The sequence below is a fragment of the Rissa tridactyla genome, chromosome 13, assembly GCF_028500815.1.
Source record: "Rissa tridactyla isolate bRisTri1 chromosome 13, bRisTri1.patW.cur.20221130, whole genome shotgun sequence".
Taxonomy (NCBI): Eukaryota; Metazoa; Chordata; class Aves; order Charadriiformes; family Laridae; genus Rissa; species Rissa tridactyla.
This window is the reverse complement of record NC_071478.1, coordinates 8,889,303-8,914,678: the sequence shown is the minus strand read 5'-3', so window position 1 is coordinate 8,914,678 and position 25,376 is coordinate 8,889,303. Positions and strand designations below refer to the sequence as shown.

Here is a 25,376-nt window from a genome sequence, read left to right as displayed (position 1 = left end):
GGGCAATGGGCACAAGCTGGAACATAGGAAGTTCCGTTCAAATACACGGAAAAACTTCTTTACAGTGAGGGTGACAGAGCACTGGAACAGGCTGCCCAGGGAGGTTGTGGAGTCCCCTTCTCTGGAGATTTTCAAGACCCGCCTGGATGCAGCCCTGAGGGATGTGCTTTAGGCAACCCTGCTCTAGCAGGGGAGTTGGACTAGATGATCTCTAGAGGTCCCTTCCAACTCTGAAGATTCCGTGATTCCGTAGTCTTGCCAATATACAATACGGGTTGTTTGCAGAAATGCTGGATAACAACAGCAAGGAAAATAATAACTAACAATCACCTTACATTTTTTGACTCATGAAAGTGTGTGAGAAATACATCCATCTTAAGAAAGTAGTTGTGAAATCAATAACAATCTAACCTCCCACAAATGCTTTAACGCCCCACAGTGCTGCATCAGTATTATGTAAAGTGAGCATAAGTAAGGCTGACATCGTCAAAAACTTGCATCTAGTAGTATTTAATGGAGGCCTATACAGTTCCCCAAAGATACATATACAAGTTGGGATACGCACGCTAACTCTGTCACCTGAACTAGGGCATAGTTCTGAAGTTCTCATCTTTAGTTTTTAGAAGAAACTTGTTCAAAAAATGGGTACTATCAGATATCTTTTCATCTATTTATCCCTTTAATTTAAAAAAGAATAAACCTGAAAATACAATCAGGATCTACTGACATTCAAAGTTAAGTTTTAAAGTCACTTTCATCCTTGAACTGTGCTGTTTAGACTACAACCTCAAGGAAAACAGCAAAATGAATTAGTGCTGATATTTATTTCACAAAGTACAGAAATAATTTATGTTTTGCATGTAAAGGGTTGAGAAGATCACAAAAGTTATTAATCTCAAAGACAGAACAGGACCACGCACAATTCATGCTCAGTGAGTAATTCTGACTGCAGTCAGTTAAGCAAAACACACCATACTCCAAGAATTTTCAAATTATCAGCTTGTACCTGAGAGAATTCTGCTCAATACCTTGTTTAGAACAATTCGAGTCAGGCGCTACAGATATGCTCCTCATTTCAAAGCCTGTCATTCCCCCAGCTGCCATTTCAAGGCAACTGGAGAAATCAGTTTCCCTCTGTCATAATTTCTGCTCCACCCGGTCTGACACTTTCACCGTTTGATACAAGAATGCTTACCGTGATCAGAATAAAAAGTAATACATTAAAACCTGAAATAACCAAATTAGAAACCAGTGATTTTTTCCATTCTTTTTACCCATCTCCCATTGTGAGTATGTCAAAGCAATAATTGACCACATTTGAATAATCAGAAATACAGCTTTGCTTCAAGTTAGAGAGCCATGACACTTTTCCGAGCTTTAACTGATAACTGCTATCACAATATTTACAAAAATAGCAACAAAGCAGTACTAAAGTAGTTTGCTTCAAGAACTATAGACATTTTATAGCATGATCATTTGAGTGACTGGTTTAGCAGAGGCCCATTTCCAATTTCACTAACTTCACAATCCATGTGTAACTGCAGACACCTCATCTCCAAACTTCAGTTTCCTAAGAGACTACAGCAGCCCATTTTTGTTTCTAGCCAGTGTTATTCATCTCTTTATACAGTATCTTAGTCTTCACTTTGAACACTACTGAATATGTAATAGACCTGCTTGCCTTGAAGTAGACACCTCTAACAGCTTGAAACAAAATAGCTGTAGGCAAAGCACAGTTAAGAGGAAAACAAGAGAGGGAAGAAAAAAACAATGGTTTTCAGTGCCCAAGTTCATTTGGCTGTATGAAACGTAAGATATCAAACCACTGCCAAAAAGGAAGTTAATAACTGAATGACACATTTACTTTTAGGTCACACATAGAGATTCTCTCAGCAATCAGAATGAAGAAACCCACAATGCTAAGCACCCCTAGGCATCCACCAAAAGCATCAGATGCTGAAACGGTGAGCTCTCCTTGACCTTCAGGATGTTACTAAAGAGTGACGGCGCCGTCCAGACATCTCTGAGAGCAGCAGGCTGGCTGTACATTCAGATGCTACTGCTTCAAGCTACTAATGAATTACGTTTGGGAAGCCATACAGAAGTAACTTGAGCTACCCCCAGATGAACATGTAGGTCCCAGAGAATAACACAAGAGCTAACACACAGGGAGAAGCCACCTGCCTGTCCAAACCTACACGACACACCACTGCGACCAGGAGCTCAGGTGATAGTGGACAGGTCACAATCACAAAATTAACTGTGAACAAACGTGTTGATTCCCCCAGTGGCAACTCTGGCTGCCTTCAAGAAAAAAATCACCAGCAAAACAGCCTGAAACACCAGCAGAGCAGAACATAAGAGCTCAGTGAAAGAACTTAATGTCAGCAAGTTGCCAGGCCATACAGAAAATTTCTAGGTGTATAAATGATGCTGACGAATAAAAATATTTAGAAAAAATAAACTATCTTAGTGACTGTCAAAAAGAAGCTGTCAACAGTTTGTGTTTTTACTAGTGAAAGCTGATCCAGGCAAGCTAAGGAAATAGGAACTAAAATTGGAGGCACAAATGTAAGAAAAAAAATAATTACAAAAAATAAATCAAAGTAAGCACATATACTGGGAGATTATTAAGCATTTCCAAAAGGCAGAAACACTCTGTTTTACTGACCAGGCTCTGCAAACCTGCAGGTCAGCAGAACAGTTTTGGAAAGCATGGCAACAAGCTGGTTACCTGATGATTTTTATTATGTATCTCAAGGGATGAGAGATTTAAATTTTTTGAGAGCTCTTCTAGGAAGTCACACTGCAAACATTCAGAGAGCATTCACTGAATCTCACTTATCTGTCCATTTTGGGTAACAGCACATTTTTTTGGCCCTTATTAAATGCTACAGTGTCAGACAATTTCACTGGCAGACTCGTTCTTCAGCATATTTGCATGACTGAAGTAAAACCTACTAAAATAATGCTTCCTACGGAAACACTTGGTATAAAAAACACTTCAGAGAGCTTTTTGGAAAACAAAGATGATTCAACAACTCTTGTTTAGCAGGAATGGGTTAGGAAAGAGCTCTGTAATGAGGAAGAATTTATAGCTATATGAGAACAGAAACGAACACTTCAGCTCATTACAAGATATATGCATATTTGCAGTTTTCGTAAGACCAGAACACACATTAGTTATTCTGGGGTTACATTACTTAATCAATACACAAAGCCAACATTAGAAGTGAACCAAAAGGTGCTTACTACAAGAGAACAAAAAGCTGGCATTGTTCCTGGTACAAACATTATCAACTGGTAAAGAACATTATCAATAATGTCACTAACACTTCTACAACTGGCTTATACTACTTCTATTCCGAACAGCTGAATTTGGCAGTAATTTGAACGCTATTTTAGATCAAAATTAGGAGGAGTGAAGAAAGTCAGAACTGTGAAGATTTAATCAACAATTCTTTTACTTCATTAAAATCTGAAAACATTCCAGGTTCTCTTCTACCACTGTACCTTTGTACTGCAGGTTCTCCAAAGCTTATGGTGAAGCATTCCCTGACTGAGAGTTAATAAGCAACTATCTACCAGCAATGGGAGCGTATGATTGCTCTGTGCATCAAAGTGAGCAGTTACTGCTTTTAGAAGAGTTTGTCAGTCCTAGCCTCAAAAATTTGTTCCAAAATGATTAAGCAGAAGCGATAAAAACATTTCCTATAGCTTAAATTCCTACAGAACAAAATAAATACTCAATACTCACTCAACAGTTTCATCAGGGTTTAGCTACTGCACTGAAATATAGACATTAACAGTACACAGACCATGATAAGTTCTTCAAAAACAGACAGAATTTTGCATTCTCAATTTTGCCAGGGCCAACTGTAAAGAAATTAGTGGCTGTGAATCTGTTTGTTGCATGCATCAATATGCCTTTGTATCTTGAATACTTTGAAGAATAAAAATCAAGGCATAGGTGAGGGATGGAAGAATGTTCTATCTTAATTAAGATGGTAGTTCCTGATATTTACCTCTTTTCCCCTATTAAATATTAATTATAGTATTTAAGTATTTACAGTATGAGGAATTACAACTCTCATTACAACATTTTGGCAGTAGGGTTCTTGTAATAAAAAAGTTCCAAATGCCAGCAAGCTATCCACCTCCCAAATGCCACATTAGTATGTGACATTTTGTTTAATGTTTTTACCTGTCCTTTTGAAAAAGCAAGGTAAGGGAAATTTACAAACAAACAAACAAACATTCCCCCTTCCATGCTAAACAGAAGATATAAATACCTATATTCCGGGGGAAAAAAAAGGAAAGCAAGAAATGAATGGCCCTGAAATGTTCTAAAGCATTTTTTCTTTAAATACTTATTGGATGCTCTTCATTAGACAATTACGTTTTGCTCACAAGTTAACATTAAAAAAATATGCAAGTATAAAATTATGTTATACATTATTATTCCAAAGAGGCATGCAGTAATATCTACAGTCCATTGCTAAAAAAAGAAGGATCAACTACAGCAGCAAGTGTGATGGATGTACACTGTCTACAGTTGTTGATAACCCTGTTATGATTGGCAAAACTTGAATAGGATCTTATTTTTAAACATGCCCAACTTCTATTTCACTTGTAAACAGACTACTTTCCACAGGGGAAAAAAATTAAAATTGTTACATACAGGACAAAAGTAAGGACAAGCCATCTAAAAAAACAAACGATAAAACAGGGCTTCAAAACAGGGAAGATGAAAGAGCCAAAAGTAGTTAAGTTTTGCTTTGTGCTATAGAATCTTTATATTCAGAGGCACAACAGCAGATGACATTTGGGACAAGCCATTAAAATAGAGTTACTTTCAAATCATGTGCTTGTCTGTTTTTGCAGCATTATGATTGTGGATTTCTCTCCTTGTTTAAATGGAATACTAAGGTCTATACAGGTAACAGTTTGGGTATAACTGTCTTTGACATTCATACCAAAGTACTATCACCCCTAAAGCATTTCTGACATAGGATAAAATACAAGAGATTAGCAGAATAATCTGTATTAGGAACCCATCAGACACACTATTAGTTAAATCATGCCCTGTAGACAAAATCAGGCTGTACTACACCTGCAGAACACCTGTCACTACATCAAGTAACTTCTTTGAAACACACTGTGCCTTGTCTAGCCAGCCAGCCTTCTCCTATTTTTGTCAGGTATTACAAGTACCAGTAGATTCTGGGAGACGCTTTATCAATTAAATTACTTTAGTGGTTACTTTGACGGATTTCTTTGACAAAGAACGCAGGTCTGCAGGCCTGCCTTTGTCAGGGACAGCAGGGAGGGGACTTTACTGACAGAAATTTTATTTACCAAAACTTTTTGCAGGAAGCAATGATTTGACAGCTTAGATTTTCCCTCTGCAAGACTCCTATAACCTGCTACCATTAAGAACTGCTGTTAACAAAAACATGAAGCAAGTCTTCACCAGCAAGACACTGAACCGTGCCAATTTTCTTCTGTGAGGCTCGGCTGCACACAGATGGAAACCACGGCTCCTACCAGATACCATTCCCTTCTCTTTTTCAACCTTTTGCTCCCAGATGCACCTAACAACATTGCTCAGATGGACAGGGTTAGGGATAATCAAAAGTTTTGAACTGGCACATGTGCAGACAAACATCATTTTAGCCCTTGAAAAAGGTGGCAAAAAGTGCACCAAGCGTACTGTTCCGAGGCCTACTACCAAGGGTGACTGACACTTGTATTAAGAATTCAACTCTTGCCAACAGACAGCATATTTGCTTTACTACAAAAAAAAAAAACAAACAAAAAAAGTAAAACAAAACAAACATACCATCTTCATATTTGCTTTACTACAAAAAAAAAACAAACAAAAAAAGTAAAACAAAACAAACATACCATCTTAAGTGAGCTCTCTCAATGTCTGATCTACTTAATTTAGGTTTGGGTAAATATATATAGGAATGCGCACAATTAGCTTTTCTTCTACTTTAAATATAAATGTCAACTTAATTTTTAAAATTTAAATAATTTTAACAATTTTGGAATAAGATTTGCATTTCAGATTATGAAACACCTTACTTTATTTGTTTAAAAATAAAAAAGCACTTCAATGCAGCGCTCCAGATAACCCGGCGTACTCCAGCTCTGCACATCTCGAAGAACCGCAGCAGTTAAAACTTACTGTAGGCCGGGGAGCCCACGTTCATTGTAGAATAATCGCAACTTCTCTGTACTGAGACACGACCGACAGGTGTGTTGGTTGGCATGATCTTCTTGTTACAGAAGTGCCTATGTGAATTATATACGTAGACACAAGAAGCGAGATGCTACCCAGCTGCTGTTTACCCATGTCCTGAGAAAGGGCACAGACTTCGCTAGCTACAAGGTTACTGGAACTGATCAGTTTTGGAAACTGAGCTAAGCTACGTGTTTCGCAAGTACTGGTTCGAGGAAATACTATGCGCAACTGTACTGTTGTAACACATGCAAGGATCGTGAGGAGCCATTTGTGAAAAACTGTGCTGCTTTAATGCTCAAGCTCATTTTTCAGCGTTTTGTTCCTCTTGCTTGATTTCACTTTAAGGAAAAACAAGAAACCATATAAAAGAAATAATTCAGCTTTGGAAAAAATACATCCGACTATTTTTATGATTCAACTGAAGCCAAAAAAACCCAACTTTACAAGCATTATGTTCTGTAGTATCGACTGTCCTTTACATGCAGTTAGTGGAATCAATTTTGTTCAAAGGTATAATGTGTACTTAGCACCAGCATTTCTTTCAAGAAACGCTAGGAATCCGAAAAATCTGACAGAGATCAAAAAAGCTTTGCTCGTTTAATGTGTTTCTACACACTGTGATAAACAGGTTTTCAGCACAAATGTACACTGTGTATACACATAAACAGCATTACCAGTTTTTATGCAGTTAGTAGGCAGGGGCAGTCTCATTACACCTCTCACAGACATTCTCAACTCCTCTTTATTATACATCTCAGTCATTACTCCATTTTTTGAGACACGTTTTAAGCTACAAAAGTCATTCCACTACATTAACTCTATGACCACTGCATATCAGTCTTTGTTTCCTGGCCTCCTCATTGGATGCTCCTTCCCCCAAAAAGGGAGATGAAATACGTTAAGCGACATTTTTGGTGGACTTAAATCTTTTATTTTATTTTTTCTTTGTTTTCTGAAATTTCCCCAACTAGTTCCATTGACCAAACCACAAAACTAATTTTACGTCTCTCTCTCTCATGACTTTTTAATATACTTTTAAAAGTTACAGCTGCTGTAGTTACTTTTTGAATCAGTCTTTCTAAATGCATGTGAAAAGCTTAAACCCCCTGCCCCGCACTACGTATTTCTTTATAAACTGATTTAGACATCATGATGCAGCTTGCTGGATTCTCAGTGTATATACAACAGAAGTTAACAAATCCACAACATGATTTCACTTATCTTTTCCCAATAAAATTTCTTGAATCAAATGGGCTGTTACAAATAGGCAAGCTAGGCAAGTAGAGCAAAAGACACATTACGCGTTGGAACAAATGTAGATGGAAGCTTTTTCAAATATGGCAAATCGAAAGACAACAGCTTGAAAAAAAATTAATGTTTCAAAATAAACTTCTATATGCAAAAATCTGTAGGCATATATCTATATAAACATACACAAGTGTGTCAATACGGAAACTACACTTAGGAGGAATACTATTTCCAATGAAATAATGAACAGTTTAAAAATGCCATAAACACAGCACTACCATTCTCAATACAGAAGTCAATCTTATTTCAAAAAGCAAGGTCACATCAGCAACATTTAAATATATATTTGAAATTCTAAATAAAAACCTTTATAAAGAAAGCATCTCCAAACCATTTCTATAGGTAAGAAGCAGTAAAACTGGTTGCTTTAAAATTCTTAAATGTTTTTTTTTGTGTGTGAGAGAGAGATGCCTTCTCTGAAACTGTACGTATGTGGGAGAAGGAAAAAGAAGGTTTTAGCAAATAAGTTTACTAAGAAGTGGGATTAGGGATCACAAGTCAGCTGCTACTGAAGAGTTACTGGTTATTTCAGGCATTCTCTTAAAGAAAAATATCAAAAGAACCTTAGCTTAGAAATATCTATGTCCTTGAGAAATCCCCTTGAGAAGCAGGGCAGAACGGCAAGTCTGGGGAGTTTTGCATTGTCATTGTCTCTTTGCATTCACTCTTCGGTATGTAACTGGAAAAAAGTACTGAACACTTGCACCAGTCAGGGACAATTTGTAGTACTCATTAGCAGTAGCAATGAGAATCCCAAGCAGAATGTCTTTTGGGATGCAGCCACACTCAATTCACATATGTGCTACTCTATGCTGATTTGGATCACCTAAACTGCAAGTATGTCTCTTTCAATTGTCTATTCTCTTGAAAGTATTTTGAGGTGTAATCCATGATTTATTTGGAAAATATCAAGAACCGGGCAATTAATTACTTGTTAGGTACTGGAATTCTTTCTGTGTGAAAGGAAACATGGAAAGCCATGTTGTTCATTCTCGTAACCAGTCTGTCACAATGAATATCTGAAATATTCTGTCAGTATCCACAGATGAAGTTTTGCTGGATTAGTCCAACCAAGAGTGATTTACTGGCTTTTCTGGAAGCAATAAAATTCCAAACCCAGGAAACTGAGGTCCTATTTCCCAACAACATTTGTATTTGCGGTGTGCACAGAAGGTCCGTCTGCTGCATGCATAGACAAACACATGAATTCAGTCTGGCTTGTGAAGGATCCTGCAACAACGTCCCAAGCCGCATAGATTTCTGGCACTATTTAGATTAAGTTTCAGGAAACTACATAGTCTACACAAAATGCCATTCCTACTTTTTCCTCGCAGTTGCAGTGAAGACATAAGTCCAAGGTGACTTTGTTGAAAATGGATTTTGACAGTTTTTCTTCCATTAAGAAAAGAGATTGTCTGGACTTGTTGGAGGTGTCTGTACAGGTGCTGGCAACGCAGACTCCCCAGTCTTTTAGCAAGCATGCATCAGATCACACTGGACTGGGATGTGCTTATGATAAAATGATGCTTAGGCTGAATGAAAATGAGTGACGCTCCTGGAAGTAAAATTATCCCTTCTTAAGCTAGGACAAGCACTATGCTGGCAGAAAGAGAGAGTGGCTCAATGAAATAGCTGGAACAAGGGGAAAAGAAAAAAGAAAGAACAGAAACCAAGTAGGAAAACAGCCAGTTTCCTCTGTGGTTGAAGTTAAGCAATTAGGAACTGAAATGGAAAATATACGATGTAAATGGGAAAAGTGACTCTTCAGTAGAGAACACAGCTCTGCTGCCAAAACGCGCAGATGGAGAGAAAAGCTTCAGGACAGTGCTACGATGCATGAACAAATCAATACTTGAAGGATTTTCCTATATAATAAATTCAAATCCCTCACTTAGGCTTTTAAAACTATATTTATTGAAATCAGAAAGGTTTTATGTGAAACACATTATTTCTTAGGTATTTCAAACATCATTTTCTGTTTATCAGGAAAAAATGTGAGTGTGTGGCTTTGATCAATACAGGTTTTCTTTTGGCCCAAGATTCCTCTTTAACCTTGCCTACTCAAAAATTCTAAGTCTTATAAAACTGATTTCTCAAGGTTTTACACAAAAAGAGATTTTATTACAACTACTCATCAATGGACTGACTAGTAGTAGTTCTGCTTGCTGCAGAAGATAATGCCAACTAACCGATCAGCAGTTACTTCTGCATGATAAATCCTCTTTTTCCTCTTTGTGATAAGGAGGATGATGTGATGATGATATTAAGTCATCATCAATATCCAGGTTACTCTTAGTTTTGGCCTAAGAGTGCAATATCACGATGACCTACTCAAAACAGAGCTTCTGAAAGCCCTCAAACTGATATTATCCTAGTATCATCTACTGCGATTGACTATCCAAACAATGACAACGGGCGCAAACGGACAAGAGAATTACAAGGCAGAGGAAAGATGGAAAGCAGTCTGCCTCAGCCACATGACTATTTCCTAGTAGCTTTCTAGAAATAAGCAGAGGGTTTGAATTTGTAACACAACCATCAAAAATTGTTCTTTGAAAGAAGTGCAGGAATACTAACACTCCAAATTGATTTGCTACAGAAAGATACTTGCTTCTACTCTTCAAAACAAGAAGTTTTGATGAACAAACCCTGTGGATTACATCATTTCATGATCAAGTAGGCACAGGCAGTGTGCCTACATTCGGTTCCCTGGAAGACAGCTAGGAGAATAATTAGCCCTGCCAATTATTTCACTGTCAGTTTTTTGTTTAGACTCCTCATTGACTACGTCCAGTGAATAACGTGCATACATATATTTGTTTGAAGTTTGTGCCACTATCTGTAAATTTAGCTTTATTTTAAAAATCATATCCTTATAATAAAAAAAGCATTTTATAACTCACATACTAAGTTTGGGCCTGAAAGAGAGAAAAACATCCTAGCATTCTAAGCTTTTAAGAAGTTTACAGGAAATACTCAACTAACACAAAGATGATCAAGAGCAACCATTATTTAGCCCAGTTTTCTCCCACCTATGTATTCGTTTTCTTGATTAAGGATGTCCCAACTAGAAACCTTGAATCACATAGATCAGTTCACTACCTATTCATCTCAGTTCCATGTCAGTTAAATTAATAAAAATCAAACAACAAAACCCAGCAGAACAGGTGAAAAACAAGTCTTAAAGTAAGCTCAGTTGCCTGTGAATCATTTCTGAACCTGAAGATGTCTACTCATATCAAAATACACGTTAAATAAGTAAACATCACAACAGATATCCAAATACTCTTGAAAGGTAAGCACTCTAATTCAGGGACTGCTAGTACAGAGTTTAACTTGCAAGCTCATTTTCCTTTCTGTAACTGGCTAACTGACCTCTGAATTATGCATCATGTTTCCCTATTAGTTCTTTAATGACAGACACATGTAAGATAACCGAAAAAGATTAAGTGTTTAAAATTCAAATCTCTCTCCATTTATAAAAGCTTCCATCTCTTCAGTCAACTTCATAACATACTGTCAGATTCATACTCTATAGATAAGTTTTCTGCTAGCTTTATGGTGAAGAGAAATTTATTTCCTGCTTACCTCGTTATTGAAGGAACTCTCTTCAATTTTCTCAGTTTCTGCCTCTGCCAGAGGGTTTTTCAGGGTCTGCAAGAACAGTGCTGCTTTCCTTTTGCGTTCTGCTTGTAGCTGCTTTTCTTTTGATTCTTTGGAGGCCTGTGCAAGCTTCTCTCTTGCTGCAGCTGCTAATCTATCCTCTAGTTTCTGCTTTGCTGAGAAAGACAATTAAGCGTAAAGTTTAGCGTGAGTCACCTTGGGGAACTTAGGTTTCCTTGAAACAAACACACACTCCCCAACAGAAGCAACCAAGCAGCCCTTGCAACCATTCCCAAACCTTTCTAACGCATCCATTCAAAGACATAATAAAGACATATCAGCTTGAAATTATGAAATTCCAAGCATCTTAATTCACAGATATATCATTTGTTTGATAAAAAGCGGTACAGGTGAAGTAAAAATTTTTAAGCTTAAAGAAAATGACATGAAAATACAACCTTGAAAATTCAGGACACTTGACATTTTCTATTCACAAAAGCTATCTAAAAAAGTAGCTTGGTAAATTCAGAAGCTTTTTCTTGTACTTGTTAAAGTGATTCAAACTCTCCATTTTGCTCTTTCCACAGATCTGATCTTTACCTTGTATTTTCCAGCCCTACTTACATGTTAAAATGTTTACACAAAGCCCTGCTCCAGAAATTTTCAGAAACTTTTTTGCCATTGTTAGAACCACCAGTTGTTGTTATGTGATTACAGAAAGAGAACAAGCCAATTTATTTAACTGTGTACTTAATGGATATTTTGTCTAACCTTTTTCATATTACATTTCCACTTTCATGTTCTGTGCATGTACAAGATGACTGGGTTTTTTTGTTCAGTTGCACAGTTTTTCCAACACACAACTTTTTCCAAACATGTTTTACACTTAATTTTTATTGTCATACAAAATATTTCATATTTGAGATATATATATATATCTCACCATTGCATATCCTGTGCTACTCAAGTTTTGAAAGGAACTGCTACTTAGAAGCAAAAAAACATTTTGAAAATGAAAAATTAAATTCCTGTGGCATGCTCACAGTTGTAAGAGTAATATTCAGTTTTTAAGCTGGTAAACACTGACAGCATCTCCACTTTATTAAACAATCCCTGCTGTGAAACAGCCTTGGGGAGGAATGGGGGAAATATGATCCCTTTAAAAGATCATTTAATTCAAATTCACAGAGCGTACCCTTCTGCCCTTACATACACATGCCCTTACACACAGTAACAGGAAAAACCCAAAGACAGACTTAATGGCATTGCATTATAAGAGTAACAAAACATCAACAAGGTGATATTAGTCTATATGGGAGTGTCATATAACTGAAAAATAGCTTGAAATATTTCCTTGTCCTCTGAAGAAAATGAGAAACACACATGCCTTTTTCTGGGCTCTGCTAATCTGTAAACTAGAATTTTAGTGTTTTACTCGGAGGTTATAACGGAAAAAAAAATAATTCAGAAAGATCATGCATTAAGTCAAAGTACTCAACTCCAGTGTGTTACAAGTTTGATTTTAGGTGAGCAACCAATGAAGATTTCATTCTTAACAATAAGTAGGAAGCTGTGGGAAAAGAATTCTGATTCCTGTTAACATGACATAGTAAAGATTCAAAATACCTAAAATGCCAAACTTATTCACATGACAATTTTGTAGTTTGCCTAAAGGACTTTCATTTTTTTTTTTTCAGTGTAACATGGGATACCTTGTTTAGCTTCCAATTCCTCCTGTGTAAGTTGGGGTTTCTTCTCTTCAGCGGCAGTACAAGGAGTGGTAACAGCTGGAGTATGGTTTGAAGAACTGTTAGCATTCTCTTGGCCTTCCTTACCCTCTTCTTCCTCCTCATCACTGTCATCATCTAATTTAACACGGTTTTTCTCCAAAGGAAGAAGGTCATTTTCTTTGGCCTTGATCGCAAAGCTTATTGGAGCAAATGATGCTGTGAATGAATGGGTTAGATTTTACACATCATTAGAGTACGGTAGAAAGCAGGTTGAATTTCTTGACTTTACCCATCTCTCATGCAGACTACAACATGAAAAGAAGAAACTTGTTTCATCCTTACATTATGCTAATTATTTTGGGGGAAAGGACAACACAATCTTTTGTGAGATCTTACAGCAGGCATCTGCTACTGGCCTCCAAACCAAGACAAAAAAGCCAATGAAGCAATATTTGGGTCACTTAAGCAAGCTTTGGGTCAACAGAACCTGGTTCTTATGGGTCACTTCAACTACCCAGACATTTACTGGAAGAACAATACAGCAGCTCACATGCTACCCATCAAGTTCCTGGAAAGCACAGAGGACAGCTTGCTCATACAAGTGTTAGATGTGCCAACCAGGAACAAGACACTGCTGGACTTGTTACTCACAAACCAAGAAAACCTGCTGCGTAGTAGCTCAGTTAGCCATAGCCTTGGCTGACAATACTGTGGAGTTTGGGATCCTGCTGAGCACCCTTTTTGAGTACAAAAGACAAAGGTTTTTACATTTTAGAAGAGCAAACTTCAGCTTCCTCAGAGCTCAGCTGGGAGGGATTCCATGGGAAGCTTCCACGGAGGATAAAGGAGCTAGCGAGTGCAGGAGTTTTTCAAGAATGCTCTCCTGGAAGCACAAAAACAGTTCATCCTCTTTAAAGATATGAGAGGTAAGGAGAGCAAGAGACCCCTTGGCCTAACTGCAAGCTTCCGAGTCTGCTCAAAACCAAAAGAGAAGGGTACCAGAGATGGAAAAGTGGACGAATACCCATTGAGAACTGTAAGGGTATTGCCAGGGCACGCAGAGATGCAGTTAGAAAAGCAAAAGCTCAGCTCCAATTCAAATTGGCCAAAGATGTCAAAAACTACAAGAAAGGGTTCTTCAGGTACATAAACAACAAGCAGAAAGAAAATATTAGCCTGCTGTAAAACAGGAGAGGTGAATTAGTCACCAACAATGCTGAAAAGGCAGAGGTTCTCAAAACTTTCATCACCTCTATCTTTACCAGCACTGTTGGGCTCCAGGCGCTGGGAACAGCAATCCAGGTAGACACAAACACAGACCCCACCATTAGCGAAGGAGGAGTTGGTGTGCGAACTATTACAGGAGTCTGACCCCTACAAATTGATAGGCCCCGACAATATCCACTCAAGGGTGTTAAGAGAGTTGGTTCATGTCATTATGAGGCCACCCTCCATAATCTTTGAGAAGTCATGGAGATCAAGGGGTGTCCCAGAAGACTTGGAGAAAAGCTAATGTCACCCCCACCTACAAGAAGGGCTTAAAGGAAGATCCAGGAAATTATAGGCCCATCAGTCTTACTTCAGTCCCTGGGAAAGTTACAGAATGAATCCCCCTGGGGGCTATCACAAATCAAATGAAGCACATGACTGGGAAAAGCCAGCATGAATTCACTAAAGACAAATCGTGCTTGACAAACCTGATCGCCTTCTATGACAAAGTAACCTGCTCGGTTAATGAGGGGCGAGTGGAGGACATTACCTACCTGGATTCCTGCAAGGCTTTTGACACAGTTTCCCACAGCCTCCTCCTGGAGAAACTGGTGCGTTACGGTCTAGCCAAGTGGTCTGTGTGGGGGGTGGGGAACTGGCTGACAGGCTGCACCTGGAGGGTCATGGTCAATAGCTCCTTTTCAAACCAGCAACCTGTCACAAGTGGGGGCCCCCAGTGATCAATACTGGGCCGAACACTGCTTAATATCTGAATGATGGGATCAGTGTACCCTGACAAAGTTTGCTGATGACACCAAACTGAGTGTGGAAGTAGACACTTTGGAAGAGAGGGCCACCCTGCAGGAACACCAGGCTTACAAGAACCTTACGAAGTTCAACAAGGACAAGCGTAAAGTCTTGCACCTGGGAAAACATAATCCAAGAGTGTAGCACAAGCCGGCATCTACTTTCCAGTATTCGAGTATTGAAAGAGTGCCTACAAAGAAGATGGAAACTCCTGTTTTACAAGGACTTTTAGAAGGAAAAGACAAGGGGTAATGGGTAGAACTTACTCCTGGGGAGATTCCAATTGGACACAAGGAGGAAAGTTTTCTACAACGAGAACTATCAGCCATTGGAATAATCTCTTCCAGGGAAATGGTGGTTTCCCCAACATTGGACACTTTTAAGATCCAGCTGGACAGGGTGCTGGGGCATCTTGTCTAAACTGTAATTTTGCGCAGAAAGGTTGGACCAGATGATCCTTGAGGTCCCTTCCAACCTGGTAGTCTATGATTCTATGTTTTTTTGCTGTTTTTTTAAGTAAATGTTGGAAACTTCATGTCGAAGTCTTTCTAATACTTCAGTAGTAGCAGGGGAAAAAGAAAGGTACTCAAAACCAACTCAGGAATTACATTTCCTGAGACGAGATAAATAATTTCATATTTTGTCCCAAATAAATTTTAGTTTCAGTACTACTTCTTTTCCCAAATGAACAATCTACTCTTTCAGGCTTAAGATGAAAAGACACTGTGCTCAGGCTCCTATCTGACACACTACAGTATGATATGGTCCCTTTATGTTTCCTTCACACTAAATCGATGGTTTGCACAACAAAAGCATTTGGCAGGCTCACAGAACAGTATTTAAGGACTTATTTCCATCTATATGAAAATTAATTACTTTGGGGAGTTAACAACACTTCATTACAGGAGACATAAAGGCAAAAGCTAAGTACTTCTCCCAAAATGTCTTAGCTAGTCTTGCTGTAGGAAGATTGGTGGTCAACTATTCCTTTCAAGCAGCCCCTACTACTCCAACACAAAAGGACAGCACTACACACTCATACCAGCACACTGAAAGGAAGAAGAATGCCTGTAAAAAACAGGGAATACAACAATAGAATGGAAATTGTGAATCACTTCAAGCTAGGTTGTATTAATGCATCTTCAAAAAATACTAAGGATAGTTAATATGTAACTATACTTAAGTCTGAACTAATCCTTTTGCCTCACAGAACTTTCCTTAGAATGTTTTTTGAGAACCATTTTCTGAAAAGAACACAGAATTTATGTCTAAACCATTTACACAAAATGCAGCTTCTAAGAATAAAGAATGGAATTTCTCACACATCTCAAGCAAAGCAACCTACTACCATATGGTCTGCTGCAATATTTGTCTTTCTCAGGATGTCTTTTGCATATATCCTATAAGATGTCAACTGAAATACAATAATTAAATTACAAACCAAGGTTTATAAAAGATGAGTTTTGCACCTTGTAATTCTGTGGTAAGGAAATAGGTTCAGAAATAAAGAACTCAAGAATTCCAACAGAAGATCTATTACAATAGTGATTTTCCAACTTTTTCATATGACAAAACAAATCCTAAAATACTTCCTCAGAGGCAAAAGAAAAATCTAGTGCGGATGTTACATCTGTCTTACAGCCAACTACTGTATTTAGGTTACAGGAAAGTGGGATTTGTACCATATTAGAGGAAATGAAAATAAGTTTATAGGAATAAGATTCTCATGAAATGACTCATTGGTTACATTCCATAATCTAAATTTGAGCAGATTACTATTAATAAAACATGGGCTCCGGTTTGCCATTTATTAGTGACACAACAACAAGAAACAATATTTTCTGTTGTATATTACATTCTCTTAATAGGGCATCTTTGAAGATGGGGAAGATCACTCCTTCCCTGCGCAAGCTACTCAACCCGCCCAGAGAAGAAACTGCAGAGTATGGACAGCCAGACAACCATGGCAAAGACTCTGGAGCTTGCAGCATGTGGAGGGAAAGAAATTGCAGTGAGCAGGAAGAAAGAAGAATTCTAAGGGACCACAGGGAGAAGATAAACTTAACAGCAATTAAGAAAGCCACTGGAGTGGCAGGAAAGCAGTATCCATCCATGGGAACACAAGTCAAGAGTGTTTTTCCTGATTTTTTTTTTTCAGGTGGCTTTCAGTTCTGATTAAAAGATTTAAGTTTTTCATTTTTACTGAAAAGAAGAAATTTAAGATATCTCTTCCCGGTAGGACCGGAAAACAGTTCTCAGCATAAATAATCGTTTCTCCAACTCAGCACACTAATAGTGTGTTAGCTGACTTTGTTTGACTGGCTTCCAAGAGATCCTCCCATTTTGTCCCTCTGCTGCTACAACTGCAAGAGGAAAAACATTCCACTTACACGTGAAAAGGGTCTTTTTTACCAGCATAGCTAACATCCAACATGGGAAGACTAAGCAACTGAGTAATAAGCCTAGTGTACTTCCTCCGTATGAATGGTTCCAAGTAAGACTACTGCTTTTATTCAGAAGGAATAACTTCTTTCTTGCACAGAGCTTGTAACTATCAAGTTTAAAATGACAAAAATAAGATTCTACTGGGGTCACTGATGAAAGCCTTCAACTTTGCACAAAACTGAAATAAAACAATTTATTCTGTCAGACCATAAATACCTGATAGTCTGGTAAGAAATAAATATGAAAGCAATCAAATTACTTATTTCAGTTCTTTTTTGATGCTTCCAGTGACAATATTTTCTGCATGATGAAATTCTTTTCTCTACTTTCCCCCATCTCTCCCTCTGCCTTTTTTTTTTTTTTCCCCTTAACTATAAGCCAACAAATATTTTCAAGTCCAACAAATCACGCTAACATACCTTTCACCAATTTACCATCACTGACAGTTTTAGTAGGAGGAACATCTTTTTTAGTTCCTGGAACTCCCTTTGCACTTGGCTCAGTTGCATCTTCAGGTGCATGTTCATCTGCAAACTGAGTCTCACTTGGTGTGTCCCCGGCAGTATCTGCTGGAACATCTTCAGATGAAGATACTCCCTTTTCAAAAGAAATGTGCAAGCTTACTAAGTGGATAGTTCATGAAAGAATTAATGCAGTGTCTGTGGTGCTGCAATTTTGCCAGCCATTTCAAAAATCACATTATCAGCTAATCACATAACAGCTGATTTTACATCAATAAGCACTCATGACCAAAAGTCTGCAAATAATGCACTGCTTCACCTAAACCCACAGTCTGCAAAACCTACAGACCTACAGTAGAATGTGTTGCTGTTTTACAGCAAAGAAAATGTTCTTCAGCTGGTACACTTTTGCCAACAACTTTTTTAAAAATTATGTTTTTAAAATTAGACCCTAAAATCATATACTTTTTTCCAAAGTACATTATTTTAGGTCTTGATCTCCAGGGTCCAGGACAAAGTCCATTAAAGTTAATTCACAGCGACAGAATGAAAGCTTATGACATTTTTTCCTAATGTACAATTGCATGACACCTTCTTTACAAAATCAAGTTTTACAGGGATCAACACATGTTACCATGTTTGATTTGTTGCAACATTTTACTGAAGAACATTGGGCCTATCGATGTTTTTGTGGCATTAGACTGATACAGTAGAGATGTGCTGAGATTTCAAAAAAAAAAAGAAAGAATTACTGGTTCTACTATTACATGACTGAATCATTCAAGACAGCCTCTAAACTCACAGTATAAAAATTTTAAGATGGATATTGAAGAACATTAAAAATATTTACATGGGGAGTCAGGCAATGACATTAGCTAATGTAACATTTAAATGAGCCTCTCTCAGTAAATAGGTTGGTTGCTTTCCACTGGCTGCTGTTAAGTATACTTGATGTTGAAATACCAGGTATTGAAGAGATCCTTTCATTGCTCCCTGCAGCCATTCCCTGACCAACAGAACTAATTTCTGAAAATCCTCGAAGGGGAAAAACACAAGGAAATCAAGGACTTCATCCTTATTTACTGAAACCAGTAGTACAATTTCTTATTAACTTTAATGGCCAAAAGGAGAACAATCAATTGCATTAGTTGCCTATATGTACATTACTAAAGCATAAAGATAATATTGAAATCATTATTCTAAAAAATTAAAGAGAATGGCATTATCTACAAAACCATGCAGTAGGAAAGAAAATATGCGTTGCTACACATGACCTCAAGGGACTTAAACCAGTTTCTGCTTGCTTCTTAGCTGTACTCATCTGAACACTTAAAAATGAATCCTTTATTATTACACTTTGGTTAGTGTACAATTTCCCCCCAAAATAAATGTTAACAAGTCCTTATTAATTATTTAAGTATTATGAATTCAATCCACTGGTTTGCAAATAAGAAATTCTAGAATAATATTCAGCATTGTGGTACAGGGTAATTTTGCATGTAATTTATCAACCGAATAAGATCATATTTACCACATCTTATCTTTAAAAACAGTGTTTTCAAAACATTTTTCACTATTAAAGCAAAATATTAGACACAAGTGTTTCAAACAGCAACTAGTATTGAATTTCTTCATTTTCCACAAAGCGATTTTGAGGAGTTTACCCACAGGCCTACCTTCTTCAGTTTAAGGCTCCCCAATCTAAGCCTTGAGATGACAAATGACATAGGGCCTAAAAAAAAAATAGCTCTTTCCGATGAAAAGTTAACATCAGATAATGTATTTCTGATACTATTTGCAATTTTCTTTTCAGTAAGAGAACAATCTAATGAAATTAGCTAACATGAGAATAGTTAAAAACAAGGATGCCAAGTCTGGGTATCATCTTGTAATAACATGGACTAGAAGAAGCAAAGCAAGTAGGAAACCTATGTGAGATTTTGAAGCTCCAATATTGTTTCAGTCAGTCATGACAGGACTCTTCTTTAACAAAACCTCTCTCAGAAAAAAGCACATGAGAAAAGTAGTTTAGCTACTGTGCTACTGTTCTACAAAGAACCTGAGGCATACGAGAAGGTACGGTTGTTAAAATGCTATACCTAACCTTTCTGATAACAGAACACTAATCCCAATCCTACAAAGCTCGAAACATCCACAAAGCATATATTCCCTTTTATAGAAGTCGAAAGATTTTCAGGTTGCCATTTTATATTGCAACCACACTGAGTGGCTGCTTATGCCAAAAAACAAGAACTAAACACCACACTACCTCACATATCCTTATTTAAATACGATGCAAAACTAAAAAGCAAGAAAAAAAAAAATAAAGCATTCACATCCTTTGCTCAAGAATTTCTCCATAATTCAGAGAGATCCGTTTTTAAAACGTCTCACGGTAGCACAACAGATAAGCAAGTCTTTTTCTCATTACAATACATTTTTAATATACGTATGTACAAACACACACATACCTGACAGTTGTCATTGCTCTCTTTCTGAAGAAAGAACTGTTTTTTAAATTCATAATAAGCATTATACTGGTGCCATGGTTGCAGGAACTCAAACCTGTTAAAAGAAAACTAAGTATGTGAAAATGCACATGAACATAGTAAATACCAACAACCCTTTGCCATCTAATTTTCTCTAGCAGATGGAATGCTATTTGATGTTTGGAAAAAAACTGTAAATTATGCTTTAACTTCCAGAGGATATACATTCTGAGCATACTTTCTAGAGACGTTTTTGTTAGGTTGGTTGTTTTGGGGCAATAATGCTTTGGCATTATTTGCATCATTATCAATGTTGGTTGATTTGGGCAATAATGCTTTTGCATTACCTTTAAGTAGGTCCCTGAATTTCAATTAAAATGACAGTACATCTCTTCTTGAGACCGGCATGTCCTGGTAATATATTTTAAAATGAAAACCTCAACTTTTACAATAGAAGTTAAAATAACATTTTCTCTTACCTGAGATCATTCTTGGCACGAACACTGGTTTCAAATTTTATCCCATTCCTAGCAACATACTCAGCTAGCTTATCAATAACAGGTTGAATATCTGGGGGTGGAGGTATAATGGCAACCACTGGAGCAATTGTGCTGAAAACATCAGAAGTACATAGTTCTTATAAATAGAACATAAATATCTTTCAGACTCATTTTTAACAAAAGACACTACATAGAGGCTTGCTCTCTGGGTTCATTATGCAGTTAAAATAGCTTGATTTTTCCATCATGCAAAAACTTCATAGTAACTGAGTAACAATAACCACGTACAATATCAAAGATCAAAGCGGAGGTAATCAAAGCTGTATAAACACTGGCAAATGTTATGGAGGAATCATCTACAATAGAACCCTTACTAGACATTTCATCTTGAAGTGCAGGAAAGAGACCTCTCCACCCAACAAGCAAATGTGTACGTGGTACCTTGTAGACGTTGTGGTAGAAGTCAACCCACTGCTGCTCTCAGTTGTGTCTGGGGGAGGTGGAGGTGTAGTACCAGGGGGTGGAGGTACCGTTGCTACCCCTGTAGTGCTTGATACAGTCACCCCTGCAGGCAACGCATTGTAGTAGGTGGCAACATCTATTCCTGGAGGTGGAGGCGCAAGGCAATAGGTTCCATCAGGTAGCATATAGTAACTATAATACATGGCTGCCACAGTTGCTATAAAAAAAAAAAAAAACATATTTAAGAACAATATTTTAATTAGAAGAAAAACACCCAATTAAAACAAAACTCCACAACATTATTGCATTGTACAAACACACTGAAAATCCAGATTTACACAACACACTAAGAAATGCTATCTAATTTTTAGTGGGGAAAAAAAAACAACCCAAAGAAAAAAAAGAACACTCATATTAATGCACTTAGGATGAATAAGAAATATGTAGGTTAAGATACAGAATCAGAACATACTGAAGGTCAGCTGGAAGTCAAGTAGGTATGAATAAACCAGTGAACCAGAGAAGCCTATTAAAAAATGACCTAATATGAAATTATTCTTCCTAACCTAATTCACCTCTGGTGGTTTAACTCAGTTAAAACTATGTATGCATTAAGAAAGAAATGCGTATATATTCAAAACTAACATCGAGAAATTAAACCACCAGTATCGCGCTCTCTCTCTCTCTATATATATATATATTAAACCATGTATTGCTATATATAGACACAGGCTCACTTACTGAAACCTCCAAAAGTAGACAGGTTTTGCAATTTAATGCCAATACAATGAACAACCAATTTGAGCAAGTTTTCCACATTAGAGGCCTCTCTGACTCTAAATATTTATTTCTTGAGAGTGCAAAGGCTTATGGCTTGCTTGCTTTCTTCAAGGACAACATTTTATAATGCTTTAATTAACTTAACACTTTTAAATGGCAGCTACTTGTTGTAAATCTAAAGATTCTCTGCAGAAAGACATATAAACAGAAAGCATTCAGGTAAAATATTTCAAAAGATTTACAGTAAGAGTTTACATTTCTGGAGGCAAAGTTTAATCAATTACAATGAATTATCCTATTAAAAGTTTCATAAACATTCCTGTGTGGCAGTATTTACTTTTTTCAAAGAATAAGTAATCTATAAGGAGAGCAGAATAAAGATCTGTTAAGTTTTACAGGTAGGGAGAGAAGTTGCAAACCTCACTTGCATTGCTACTAAATTATAACCTCCCAGTTTGCATCCTGTACTTTCAGATTCAAGCCTGACATGAAAGCCACCAGAAACTGACGAGCATTATTCTACAGAGATACTTATTCCGATTTTAGTCTTTCTTGAAAGAACCAGTAATTTTCGATTTGTTCACAGAAATCTTATTTCAGTTTTATTAAGGTTCTCTTAAGGTAGAGTTTTAAATAAAAATTACTTCCATGTATATTCCTCTCCATATAATACACTCTGTCAACGCCTGTAATCATCTGGGGTATTCTGAACTTATAATGCATCAAAATTAGCTTAGATCATTATGGTGATACTTATTTGCAACAACATTACCAAAAACCCAAGAAATCCATCAGCACCACCACTTTGAAGTAACACTACTCATTACCTATAAATTTATATCATCATGAAACCCTACTGTAACAAAGGCTGCAATATAAATTTTCTTGTATCTCAGTAGTATCAACTGATAAGTCCCATAAACGAAAGGATAAGTTACATTTCTATATTTAAGGAACCAAGGACTTTCAGAATTCTGAAAAAAATTAAAGGCACATAAATCCAATTAAGTTTGACTTCACCTTTTTGAGTATCAGAGTTTACAAAACTTGTAGGAGTTTTATATAAGGCCTGAATTAAGGAGCTTCAAAGATAATGGAAACCAGACACATTCAGAGGAGTTAAGATAATGTTGCTAAAAATTTCATAGCAAAGTTAATTCTTGAAAGAGGTTATATTTATATTTATTGGAAATGGTTCAAGAAAAATCTAAGATCAAAGATTTAGTAATAATATGGAAATAGGAGAAAGTCTTGGTATTTCAGCATCAGGCATGGGAAAAAAGCATTTGAACACACAACCTTCACAATGCTCACTTATAATTTAAATATATCATTGCTTTTGTTGTTCTTTTTAGAAAAAAAAAAAACCCGAAACAGAATTAAGAATGGCCTCTTGTAGCTATGGAACTTAAAAGTTACTACTCCCTCTCAGATATTGCAATGAGAAATATAATTTAAAAGATCAATTTTTAATTTTCAATCTTGCATATTCCTGGAATTTATTTTCTACATTCTACTGCACCATTGCAGAGAATAAAAGGTAAAATAATGAAAAATTATAGGAATTGACTGTATAATAAAAGACTTACTTATTTACTGTAAAACTACTTCCAACTTTAGAACACAATACTCTACTAAAACCTGTTTTTATCACTTCAGTGTGATCTTACACAATTTTACCTTTGCAGCTTTTTCTTAGTGCTAGACACTCTAGTAAAACTGTTCAAAGCGGATTTATCATCTGCATTTTGCTAATATAGTAAGCTTTTTTAAATGGGAATCTCATGAATTGCTTTATAGGACAGTTTTATGTTCAACAGTGAAGGCATTCATTAGTAGAAACCAATGGAAGTTATAAAAAACCAAAACATTAAGGGTGCTGTGCTAACCATACTCAGAGAGTGGAGACTTGGCCTCAGGCCTGTCCACCCCCCCACCCCATTTCTGTTTTTCCTAAGCAGCTAACAATTCAACAGCTATTCAGTGGAAGAATGCACCTTCAAAGATTCAGGAGATTGAAAAAGAATAAATATCAGTTATGAATGATCAAATATGAAGCTAACTTATTTTCTTCCCACCAGCATCCACATACAATTCATCAAGACACACCACCAGCTGCCTAATCACAATGCACTTACAATCAGAAGAATATTCTGCTTGCGATGTCTGTACAGCTGCCCCATCTGTTGACTGTGGTGTAGATGAGTTATTATCTGACTGCGCTTTGCGCACCAGTGCTGCAAGTGGATGATCAGGGTCTACTACCTTCAAAGGCTGAAAAAATTTTAAGAATAGAAAAAAAGATTACAATTTGAAGTACATATTTAAAGCATGATAGCATCATCAACCTAATTTGGAAAGCAAATTTATCTAAGTTAAGAGACATCAATAATATTGTCCAAACACTGAAGTTACTGTTTTGTAGCTCTCGCATCAGAATCAAGTTCTTCTTTGAAAATGTGTGGAAAACAAAAGTACTTAATTTAACTTGAAGAGAAATCCATGACATGAAAAAAAAACAAACCCAAACTGGCAGGGGGGGTCGGGGGGAGGATATTACTCATCTACTGCCATAAGACGCAGAACCTGAATTGTCTAAATATCAACCAGCACCACTGTCATTCATCTGAAAGCCTCAAACATGTACAATCATGTCATTTCCATTATTCCATCACTGATCAAACTCAGAAAAAAAATAACTAACACATCCAGCAAAATTTACATTTAACGAGTAGTACTAATTCTGCTGAAATATTATTTGCTGAAACCATTACTTCCTGTCAACACTTTATCTACTAAAATCTAAAAAGGAACACTCCCTCCCAGCTTATATACAGAAGGCATTAAGTATCTTAATCTTTTTCAGCTTTGGTATAGGTTCTGTGGGATAAATCCTTGAGTGATGCCCTCAATACCAGAGGACATCAAAAATAGAAATTTAATTCCTTAGAAATGGAAAAATAACAATTTGTGTACTAGAGAAAAGGTAACTTGAAAGTTTACCAATGCAGACTTAAATTACTGAGACACAGTCTGGGGAAAAAGCAAATAAAAGTCTTTGTTAACAAAATATCGTAACACCTGCACATTAGAATTTTTCTGCCCATGAATCAGATGTTTTGCAAGGTAAAAAGTAATCTGTAATTTTAATAGGGTCAAGTACCTTCATGAGCTCTTCAAGTCTACTGCATTTTTTAGATGCAAAAAGACTTGGATGCAGATAATTTCCATCATCGTCGTCGTCGTCATCATCATCTTCCTCAGATTTGACTCTCGAATCTAAACAAAAGCAATGTCTGAATTTTATTTAGGTTTGCTATGGATTTGTATTG

At 36.8% G+C, this 25,376-nt stretch overlaps 1 protein-coding gene across 9 annotated transcripts in view; it reads right to left on the bottom strand.

Annotated features, from left to right (window-relative positions):
* The window catches only part of SFSWAP (splicing factor SWAP), a 51,864-nt gene that overhangs the window by 14,981 nt on the left and 11,507 nt on the right, over positions 1–25,376 (bottom strand). For all 9 annotated transcript variants that reach the window (XR_008469101.1, XM_054219244.1, XM_054219245.1 and 6 more), the window contains 8 exons: positions 25,208–25,323; positions 24,183–24,318; positions 21,244–21,481; positions 20,782–20,913; positions 20,285–20,378; positions 17,772–17,949; positions 12,874–13,107; positions 11,147–11,337 (listed from right to left, as the gene is read on the bottom strand). Coding sequence is in view for 8 of the 9 variants with exons in the window: in XM_054219244.1 (XP_054075219.1) it covers positions 11,147–11,337; positions 12,874–13,107; positions 17,772–17,949; positions 20,285–20,378; positions 20,782–20,913; positions 21,244–21,481; positions 24,183–24,318; positions 25,208–25,323 (1,319 nt within the window). In the remaining variant the exon portion in view is untranslated. The remainder of the gene's footprint in view (positions 1–11,146; positions 11,338–12,873; positions 13,108–17,771; positions 17,950–20,284; positions 20,379–20,781; positions 20,914–21,243; positions 21,482–24,182; positions 24,319–25,207; positions 25,324–25,376) is intronic.